At 34.2% G+C, this 11,643-nt stretch overlaps 1 protein-coding gene across 1 annotated transcript; it reads left to right on the top strand.

Annotated features, from left to right (window-relative positions):
- Positions 1–1,623: 1,623 nt before the first annotated feature.
- On the top strand, positions 1,624–10,825 carry LOC106139111 (NCK-interacting protein with SH3 domain). The gene is made up of 10 exons (XM_013340481.2): positions 1,624–1,842; positions 2,103–2,287; positions 2,544–2,844; positions 3,029–3,237; positions 3,489–3,722; positions 4,268–4,390; positions 5,400–5,583; positions 5,828–6,049; positions 6,419–6,591; positions 7,214–10,825. The coding sequence occupies exons 1-10, from the start codon at positions 1,818–1,820 to the stop codon at positions 7,403–7,405; spliced, it is 1,848 nt and encodes a 615-aa protein (XP_013195935.2). The 5' UTR covers positions 1,624–1,817; the 3' UTR covers positions 7,406–10,825.
- Positions 10,826–11,643: the final 818 nt, after the last annotated feature.

Below are 11,643 nucleotides of genomic sequence, written 5' to 3' on the forward strand. Positions count from 1 at the left end.
AACTTACCTAAACCTTTCAATTTGCCAATAGTAGGTCAAAATATAGTATATTCTTTACTACCAAAGGTCCCCCAAAGATACAGGTAAAGGGAAAACCGACAAAAATATGGTGACACATTTGACAGGACATTACATACATACATACATAAAATCACGCCTCTTTCCCGGAGGGGTAGGCAGAGACTACCCTAGAGATTACTAGACAGGACATTCGATGAAGAATTTATGAATATAGAAGAAAATTACAGTTTGTTCAGTAGTGGAATATAATAGCTAGGTAAAAAATGTGATGGAAATCAGAATAAGGAGATAGCTACTAAATAAGTATCTTCATGGCGTTTGTCCCGGTTATGTCCATATCATCATAAATCATAATGATCCAGGAAGCGTTAGAGAAGTACTTAAACTTACTACTACTATTTAACAAGAAGCGATTCCACTACACGGGAATCTAATCAAGTTTAGATCATGGTTATTAACGTGCGTATTTCCTTAGTCCCCTCTTCCGACATTTAAGAAAAGAAAAAAGATGTGACGTGGTCTTGGGACGGAAATCCTCCTGAGCGGTGTAATTAATTACAGCATAGACAAATATAGTATGATCCTTTGCCCAATATTGAATTGACACAGATGTTTTTAATTTTTTTTTGTCAATAGATAAAATTATTAGTTAAGTAAGTATGTAGAAATTTTTGAACAATAATAGTAATTCAGTCTTCACTCCACTGCCTTACTCATACCGATTCTCGTGGACCGAAATATGTTTCCAGAAAGCAAGTTACATACTTAACATTTAATTACGTACTAGATAGAGTACGCAACACACAGCTCCCCTCGCAAACCAACCAAATTTCAAATACCTATTTATCTAAATCCAAATTGGGCTGTATGTTGATATATTATATTATCAGTTACTCAGAGAATTAGTAAGTGTAAGATCAATGTCCTCTTATAAATAAAGACCTATAATAACCTGGATGTGATTGCTAAAGTAATTCTTCACAAACCAAGTCAACAAACAAGAAGGTTTTCGCTATATTTATTTGAGAAAATGAGACGGTTGGATGGATGGATGGAAGAAAGAGGAAAAACCACAGAGTAAAAAAGGCTTAAATGACTTATTCACTTATAAGTAGGTATACATCAGTGCTGATCAGTAATATTTGGTGGGAACCTTCACGTCAATTATTTTGTGCTTTAATATTTTTTTTACAAAATATGTGTTTGCTGTTGAATAGACTTTTATTGATTTATAAGCTTAGAGTATCGACTTAATAAACTTAAAAGTATGGATTATTCATCATTAAGTGTTCGTGGACAATCATGAGTGTTGGATAGTCCTACAATAACGGATTCAGTGAATTTTGTTATATTCTCCAAAAATCCCGAGAAAGGATGAAGTTAAGCATCCATAGCTTTTAGGTACTTAACGAACATTTTACGACGAATATTTAAAACGTTATGAGGACTTATTAAAAGTCGGCCGGCACTGGCAAAAATAAGCTCATGAAGAAGTTTGATTGCCACAACGAAGAAAAAAAAGATAAGCAAAAACCGCAAGGCGTAAAAAAGTTTCTATCTGTCAAAGTCAGCTTACCTGTCTGTCATTGTTTAATTCAAAAATTGATTGATTTGTTTCTGAGTGAACTTGAATTCCAAGTTGATTTCTGATTCCATAAATTCAACAATAAATTTATAACTCATAGAAAGAGCCCAGTAGAAATTATTTTATTGTGTTCGCTATGGAGCTGCGAGTCTAATAAAATATTTTCAGTTAGTAAAGCTTTCGTGAGTGGTTGCAATATCCTCGGTCAAAAATGGGCGATGGTCAGAATGGATTGGGTTTGTTTTTCTTTTTATATATAAAAATTAATTCCCCAGCACAATTAATGTGTACCCTCATTGTGGCTCTTAAAATTGGATTGTTACTAATAAATAGTATGGTTTCTGGCAGTAAAATATCATCTTATCGTTAGTAAAATGTTATCGTTAAATAGTTGCAGTATTCTTTTTAGCTCATCTTGGAAATGCATTTTTTACCTATAGATTATTTTCTATCTAATAGTATTTAAGCTTAAAGAAATCATGTATTTCATTTGTAGATGATTCTGAGATGCTCAAAGCCCTCTATGATTTTGAGGCTACCTTGGCCAAAACTCTGAGTTTCTGTGAAGGCGAGTTTTTCTTTCTTCAACAAAGCAACACGAAGCAGAGAAACTGGTGGCATGTTGTTAATAGGAAGGGTCAAGTTGGGTTCGTCCCCTCTAATTATGTTGCCACAGTCAAGGTAAAACATCTATTCACATGATTATTTGACCTCTAGTTTAATGAGAGTAGGCCTGTCAGTTTATATAATTGATGAAGGTACTCTGAACAAATCTAAATTGTTCATGTGACAAGCAACTATCAAATCGGTGTTTAGAATATTAGAAATGTATTTTTGATACCTGGACCAGATATATCTTTTTTTACATAATTATTTAAGTGCATCCTTAGTGGTAACAGAGTAAAGTTATATTTAATTGAGTTCGCTCTATTTAAAGGTTGAGCCGGATTTTTTTGTGACATTCATCAATGATTGCATCAAGAACTTGAATGATTGCAATGCTGTCTCAACTCAGAAACAAGAATTATTAGCTAGATTGCATGAGAAGAAGAAGCAGATTCAAATGTCAATGAAACCTCAGAGTAAAAAGCCACCAGCACCAAAGCCCCCACCACGTCTTGATGATACCACCCCCCCTAATGGAGTCTCCCCATCATTTGACTTGAGACCTGTGGTATCTCAACAGCAAATGTCAGAGGAAAGGGAATCTTCACAGTCCCCACCAAAATCTTCTAAAGGTTTGTATTTTTGTCTGAATTTATGATGACACTCAGCAAAAAGGCTGGGTGTTCCATGACAATGGTAATTTTTGATTTTTTTTTCTGCTATTTATCTCACTGGCTAATTAAAACTTCATTTCTTATTTTGCTTAATCAAAAGTCATTATTCTAAAGTTTTTATAGTATATTGTTTATTTTCTAGATAATGATGGAATCAAAAAGAAAACTGTAGCTAAAACATCTTCAAACCAACTTTCTTCTGACATGGACAACCAGGATGATAGCCAGGATAGCAGTGAGAGTGTCAAGCCAAATGCGATCTATGAGATTGTTCAAGCTGTGCGGAAGGAGACCCAACTCAGCCATGAGATGTCCAAAGTGGCAGTTGAGACAGTTCTTATTTCATTGAGGGTATGTTTCAAAAGTCAAAAGTAAAAATACTAAAATCAGCCAATATTCCTGAAATTATATTTAAATCAAATTTCTAGATATCAAATTGTTAGAAAGTCTGAACTTTGGTTACTTAAGAATAGTCAGATCTTGCAATGAAATAGCGTGTGACTACAATTACTTACAATAAGTACATAAAATAAAGTTTGCTGTTAATATTATCAGTTAATTTATCAAGGATATAAATTAGTAATGCAAATTTTGATTTACAGGAATTTCTCCCCGGCGGTGCAGCAAGATCGATAATCGACGCTCTCCTCAGAGAAGCTAATAGTAACATAACATGCCCTAAGAACGCTATAGACGCCGCTCCGGACGCCCTCAGAATGATGACGGCTCTGAACTCGCTCTCAAAAGCGGCTAACGACGCTCAGCAAAGAGGCTGGGCGTTACATGACGATGCGCATGATATACAAACTCAGCTGCTTGAACTCATTTCAGTGATGGTAAATAATTTATTTTTATTCTTAGCAATTATTTAGATTATCTAAGTGTAGAATAATAAAAAAAATAGGACCATAGGCTTATAAACATGGATCCATTTTTTTGGGCGATGGGCTAGAAACCTGTCACTATTAGAATCTCAATTCTCTCATAAAGCCAGCTGAAAGTGGCCTTTCAGTCTTTCAAGTCTGCTGGCTCTATCTACCCCGCTAGGGATATATACCGCTAGGGAATGAAGAAGAATAAAAAATTTAATAATAAACATCTAGATGGGTTTTATGAGTATCTATGTTCATTAAAAATTTGAATTACTAAATTTGACCCAAGAATAAATAAAACAAACCGGGTGAGCTAAATAAAACCGTTTAAAAACTGCTGCAAATAATGGTAAGTGACTTTGGCTTCGGTTATTCGAGTCAACATCTTGTCAGTGCAGACTGCCATTTGTGTAGGTAGAGTAGACTTGGATTCGGTTAATTAAAATACTAAATAATGTATTATTTTTAATAAATTTATTTAAAATATTTTTTTTAATGTTTTTTTACAGTCAAATGCCGACGTAAACATATCGCAACATGTTCTGAGCAGCCACAAGTATGTTTACGTGACCACTCTGGTCCAATATTACCAGATGGAGACCCGGTGGCCCCTTAGGCAGCTTCTTTTGCAGGTAGTGTAATATTTATGTTCTATACTCTTCTCATAGCATAGAAAAACAGTGTGTCAGTTGCTCTTAATCCCGGGCATATCGTAAAAATCCATGGAAAAAGGAAAAAATTGCGATTATTTAAGAAAATGCTAGTAACCTGTAGCTATCATTTTATTCCACATAACAAAACTATCATCATTAAGCGATTATGCATGCTCCATGATTGTTGTATGATGTGTATATCTACATAGATGTGTTGATAGAAGTCAGTTGTTTTTTGAAAACAAAAGATAATTAAGAACCTGACCTATGTGACTGTATGACACCACATGAATTGAAATGTTTTGCTTTACAATAGCAGACATACTTCAGCAAAATAAAGACAGTATTGTTCCATCGTTTACCCATGACTATTTCACTTATGCTATCTTTTTTAAATAAATGCACGTTACGAGTATGATATGGGTCCTATTCTTTTTTCTGTTGGTGCCAGGAACCACACGGGGACCACTCCATCTCTTTCTCATGGATGTCGTAAAAGGCGACTTAAGGGATTGGCTTATATAATTGGGATTCCTCTTTTGGGCGATGTGCTGGCAACCTGTTACTATTTAAATCTCAATTGTATCATTAAGCCAACAGCTGATCGTGGCCATTCAGTCTTTTGATGACTGTTGGCTCTGTCGTCCCCCCAAAAAGGACATAGTTATTGAGTTGTTTTAGTCTCTATCTCTCTTTTTTGAGTGTAAATTATGCTTATCTAGCTGAACGCGGACATCGAATATTTTCTAGACTGCTGGCCCTGAATTTCCCGTAAGGAAAAAACGTGATATATGTACCTATTTTCCACTCCATAGATTGCTAAGTTTAGATGGGAGTCGTTTCGTGTAAGAATCGTAACTTTCCTAATTCAGGACCCTAGTTATACCACCAAGCTCCAATTCAGTAGGCGAACCTCAAGCTCCTATTCAGAGAGGAAATTTTATGTAGAAGATAAATTTGTTGTTGTGATTTTAAAATAAAATTACAGGCATTTGGCGTGATGTGTGGATTGGAACGTACGGCACTGGCAACCCTAGCATTGTCGGCTCTTCCAGCTGAAATAGCTAGAGATATGCGCGACAACCCGCGCGCAGTCAGCCGCTTGTCGCACTCCGCACTTCTACTCTCTATGGTGTTGTCTATGGGCGATAAATTGCCGATCACACACTTTGGTAGGTATATTTTGTGAATTAAGAACGTATAGAACTGGCTACTCCAGCATTGTGGGTCCTTTCAGCTGAAATAGCTAGACATATGCAGGACAACCCGCGCGCAGACAGCCCCTTGTAACACTCCGTTCTTCTTCTATCGATGATGTTGTCTATGGGCGGTAAACTGCTGATCACACAATTTGATTAGTATATTTTAAAATTAGAATCTTTTAGCATTGGCACTGTCGGCTCTTGATATTTTCAGAACAACTTGGCGTAGAATTTGCCCAATTCCTCCTAGAGTTGATTGAGGATCCGCCTGAAACCGATGTAGATGAGCAGATTCCAGACCTGTTCCTGACACTCCTGCTTGCTTACAATCTACAGTTTGAGAATTCGGCTGATAATATGCTCCTCAACGCTTTGGAGACCAGAGACAATGCTAAGACTTTCTGTGAGAAGATACTGTTACTGCTCAATCGTGAAGGTAATATTGAAGTCAAATTCGTGAAATTTTGACGAAACATGTGGTGGATATTTTTCCTGTATTTTAATGAAGCATGTCGCTGGAGAGTTTCTGTATAAGAGGATTATGTAATAAATAATATTCCATCTCCACCACATGGATTCGGAGCCCAGGGTCTGCCTAAAAATTATTATTGACTATTATTGTATTACATTGTTATTTTAGTGTAAAATTAGTTTGTTATTTTCACACTAGACACCTCATTGTTTATTCGCTTTTATCAAAAGACTGTCTTCTGTAAATTTTTCATTTGTTGTGCCATTGAGTCTTTAAAATTACAACTTGTAGTTTAGTAAATTAATAAAAAAACCTTCGTTCTTTCCTTTTCAGAGGATCCGGTACACATATTCGACCACGAGCCTGCGCCCGCGCATTCAGTGCTGAAGTTAGTCATAGACTTGTTCAGCCGCAAAAAGACCGCTGACCACTTCTACACGAATGACGTCAATGTTGCCATCGACATCATCGTGAGACAACTGGCGGACCTGTCGCCTGGTGACACTGTTAGTTTATTTATAGCTAATATTACATACTATGTAGTTTCGAGATAGTTCTAGCATTCGATGTCGTATATTAGAGTAGGATAGCACAATAATGCTATCTTGCTATTCTACTTTGTACGCATTTATTGCTGAGGCTGGTTATAAAATTGTACAGTGTACAGTTATAATAAGTGTAATTTATAAGATTGTTTTTTTAACATACGGTCAGGAACGCAATCGGTGAACTGAACTACGACAAGGTTTACACAGACAGGAGTTCAAGTTCTCTGGTGTACTTAATCCATATAATTACGTCTATATATCTAATGGTTGGGTAGACAGAGCCAAGAGTCTTTAAAAGACTGATAGGCCACGCTCAGCTTTTTGGCTCATTGATAGAAATCTATATTCTCATTGATAGATTTCTATCAATGATCCAAAAAGCTGAGCGAGGCCTATAGTTTCGAAAAGTGACAGGTTGCTAGCCTATCGCTTAAAAAAAGAATTACAAGTTTACATAAGCCTATCGCTTAATCTCCTTTTACGACATCTATGGAAAGAGATGGAGTGGTCCTATTCTTCTATTGGTGCAGGGAACCACACGGCACATATTCTATATCATAGCTTACAATGTAATTTTCAGCGTCGCCTCCAGTATCTGAAGATCCTGCAGGGCATCATCAGGAACACGGACTACGGCGTCCACCTGCACCGCCGCCAGGACCTTCTCCGCTGTTTCGCTCGCATTTTCTGCGAAGAAGTCGAAGCGAGCCGCGACGACCAGGCTTTAGTGCGCGCGATCTCTAACGAATTCCCACAATACTTCAAGGCCTAAGGTGTATTATTACAATGCTCCTTGGTCACTGGTATCGAAGGATTTCTTCATGAAAAAAAAATTAGGCATCTTTTGTCAACGGCGATATAGATGTAAGAGATTATGTTCACAAGAGTGAAGATCTAGGTTAGAAGTTACTATTCTTGGAAAAATCTGTCGCGATTTTGAATGTAAGGTTACGTGTGATTTTAAATAAAAAGTCTTAAGATCTCATTAAAATTTACCAGGTCAAAGAGATAAAGAAACGTTGAAAAGTTGTTATAGTTCTAAATTATATACATATATCATCTTTGAAAAATTAATTTATCTGTCATTAATTTTAAACAATTTTTTTCACTAAATATTCTAATATCAATTTAACAAACTACAATCCCACCAAAATTTCACTTTGAATTATTAAGAAGTTTAATCAAAATTTCAAGTCGTGTGAATGTTATAGGCACAGTATAAAAAAGTAATGCTTTAAATTGGCTGTGTTTTACCGCCATTGCCTCGCGGTCTTTGTTCTGTGTTGTATCTGTGAATGAATATTGAGATCTCGGGTGTAATTGGTATGTCAGTTGGTAGGATAAGAATTAAGAAGTATTTAATTGAAATGACTGCTAAAATGTGTGTCTGATCCAAAGAATTTGGAAAAATCGGGACTTATAAAAGTGGTAAGTACTGGTACCTCGATGGAACTAATAGTAATCGCTACTATTAATCACCAATGCTTTTAAGCCTATAAGCCCCTCAATTCAGAGTTTTATGTGCGCAGTTGTAAGTGTAGAAAAATATAGTAATACGACGACAAACCTATAGTTTCCAATGCAATATGGCATTTCCATTATTCCGATTTCTATGGACCGATCGTATATTTCTTCGCAAAATTTATAATAATTCTAAAAATCTCACAAACACTTATTACACGGAAAGCTACTAACATTAGCACAAATTGATTCTGCATTTATTGTTTGTTTGTAACATATTTTTTAAGGATGCATGTTGATATAGTTTTCATTTCCTCATTAAATACCGCCATATTATTTTGCCATCAGTAAAGCAAATGTTTCTTATTCGGTAAATATTATGACTGTTTAAGACAGGATTTTATTACTTTGTTCCTTTAAAATTACAACATGGTTCATAATGTCATTCCAAAAAAGAAAAACACGGCTTTTAAGCTATCGCTTATAATCCATATTGATGATTTAACTTCAAAACAGATAGTATAAAATTATGTGAAAGTTCTAATTATTTTTCATTTTAACGCGCCATGCGTTTCACACCAAAGATGTTGGCTATTTAATTTTTTTATATTGTATTGTTACTATTTCAATCAGTCATTTATTCACTCATCATCATGCCCTTTTCGGAATAACGAATCAAACCCAATTCCTACGTTGTAGTAGGTTCTCTCAGTCATTAATACAGTTTTCATTTATTCATTCGCTCATAAATCCTTAATCCGTAGTGTAAACCGTCAATTACATGCTTTAAAAGGTGTCCATTTAATAGCCATATTTACTACAATTTAAATTTCGGCCTAAATACGTTATATCCTGTTATGATGTATTCAAAAATATGTATGGCTATGGCCATTTGAAGTATAATTTACTTACGGTCGACCAAAGAGTTTCTTTTCTGTGGATTGTTTTGGGTTGCGTTGGTTAACTATTTGGAAGCGTTTTTGACTAGAATCTTGAAATACTTTTTTCTATATACAATTATTATAAAACAGGTGATAATAATTTAAATGATAGAAATTAATAAACGATTGCTTTATACTTTTTGTTGGTAATATGCTTCTGGTCGGCTGTATAGTAAATTCTTTAAAAAAATTAATTGCTAGCTAGTGTATGTAGTATTTTAAACATTCGAATGTATTGCATGCGATTTCAAACTCCTTGTCGTAAAGAAAATGGTTATTTGTTCATATATAAATATTAAACTATATCTGATCAAAGCCTAAATTATGATAATCATGTTACACAAATTATGTACTTACTAATACACAGAGTTAATATTTTTGCAAAGCAACTTACTAATCTCACGATATAGTCAAAATTAGTCATCTTATTATTAATTATAGGATACAAAAACAATATTTACAAAAAATATTATTGCACATTTTATTACGTCAAAAGCTATGCGTGTCATTTTAGTTTAAGTTAACTGTTAATTATGAAACCTTTATAGTTTACGAGACAGCTGCACTTTTGTCAAAGCCTCATCGACTGCAGAGGAGAACCATAGATCATTTGAGCCTTGCATTTATTCTATGTCGTTCCATTAAAATTTTGTGTTTTTTATGCATATAGAAATGTTGATTATAAATTATATATGGTATTGCGTTGCTTTGTTTTAAAATTTTATTTATGCTTAGCGTTTATTTAATAACAAATTAAAAGGTTCAAATATTTCCAGGGTAGATTCAGGCGAGGGCACTGAATCTCTTAAAAGTATTTGTACCTAATTTGACGACTTTATAAGAACAGATAGTTATTTTTTGCAATACTTAATCAAGCACTCAATTTTTTTTTGTTTTGCCTATACAAGTCTTATTGAATTTTTTTTTTCATCGACCAAAATTTCAGGGTCTCTATAGATTAGCAGATAAAAATAATTATTCCTATCATTAAAATAAGAAACTTGTTCATTATGAGAGCTTAGGAGAATCATGACATTATTTCATATGTTTAAATAGTGGTATTTTTCTTAATTTTCAACAGATTTCCTTGTGAAAAGGACACTAGTAAACATCTTGTAGTGATAATGATTATAACCTATTTTATATTTGAAAATTCAGTTGAATGTACTTAAATATCGGTCATCAAATGTTCAAATTTAGTACTCTAACGTTATATATTGATTAAATGGGAATATTTTACACACTGTTGCTTATTTCAACGAATTTACTGTTATTGTGTAAAAGATATTATTTTAAATGGTGCTCAAAGTTGAAGCCAAATCTTCGTAGATGACTTAGATTAGTCTCTAATGCTGATAAGATTTTAAATTTTACTTATTTGTTGTATTTATATTATTATCGATTAAAAGTAATGAAAACATCTACAAGATTTTTAGGTAACGCCGTAATGTGAAGTTTCAAATTAGTAAAGATGATAAAGTGTGATGACTTTTTATTGTCATCATAATTAAAATTATAAAACCTTGTTCCTGTATCAATTGAAATTAGAATGTAGTGGTTCTTTTTTAAGTATTTTGCTTAGTGGTCATGACCTGCTTTCCAGAATAAAGCTAATATTTCCGAAATACCTATATGCGGAATAATTTATCCCTTCTCATTACTTGTAATGTTCAACGTCATGTGCTTTTATGTATCGTTAGCATTTCTGGCGCAAACTTTATGCTCTCATAAAATCTACACTCTATCTAGATTGAGGTTGTCAAAATATATGAATAATAAAATGTTAAGTATGTCGCAAATTGTGTTTGATTTTTCTTAGTATAAGTATAGTTATATATCTAGACGTCATACTAATAAACAACAGTGATTTCCTACATCATACTTTGGATCAGTCAATGAACCTACTGTTTATTTATTTAAACTTAATACACGCAAAATGTGCCACAGGTGGAATGTTATGGATTATAGGTAAAAAACATTACTTTTTCCCCTTATATAAGGCTAAGTGCCTAAGTCATTTATTATGCGAAATACTTGTCTGCGTTAAAACAGAAATTATATATGATTATTTGCCTTGCAACTAATGCTGATAAGCAATGAGTTCAAAATTTATCTAAAAACCCCCGTTTCGAAGTAAACAAGTCCATAATTGGTAAATCCCGTATTCCTAACGCTTATCATTCTATAGTTTAATAAATACTTCATTTTCCTAGGATAAGTTAATATAAATAAAGTGTAAAGAAATGTCGGCAGTATAGTACTTATTGTAAAGCTGTCAACGCGCCGCTATTCAAGGATGCTGAAACTAGTATTTCTTCTGGGGGTATTGTACCTCATAGCAGAGTCTTCGTGCAAACGGACTGTTTATAGTGCTCATCCTAGTTATAGACCTTTAAGACCCAGGAAGCCTGTTGTTATACTTTGCCGTCCCATACGATCTGCGCCTGAAATACCTCAATGGATTTACAAAGACAACATTGTTCAAGCGCCTGTCAATGATCCTAACCAGCTTAATATGAGAGGTGAAATGGACTCGCAAGACATACAAAGGTACGATCGATATCATTCCTCATCAGGTTTTTTTGCACGACCAAACTTAATCGGCGTG

This window comes from Amyelois transitella, chromosome 5 (assembly GCF_032362555.1).
Source record: "Amyelois transitella isolate CPQ chromosome 5, ilAmyTran1.1, whole genome shotgun sequence".
NCBI classification, from domain to species: domain Eukaryota; kingdom Metazoa; phylum Arthropoda; class Insecta; order Lepidoptera; family Pyralidae; genus Amyelois; species Amyelois transitella.

Excerpts from the sequence above, each read along its gene's own strand:
- LOC106139111 (XM_013340481.2), top strand. The coding sequence starts at position 1,818 with ATGGGCGATGGTCAGAATGGATTGG. Across the intron at positions 5,584-5,827 it reads ATTGCCGATCACACACTTTG|AACAACTTGGCGTAGAATTT; the intron begins GTAGGTATATTT and ends TGATATTTTCAG. Across the intron at positions 6,592-7,213 it reads ACCTGTCGCCTGGTGACACT|CGTCGCCTCCAGTATCTGAA; the intron begins GTTAGTTTATTT and ends TGTAATTTTCAG.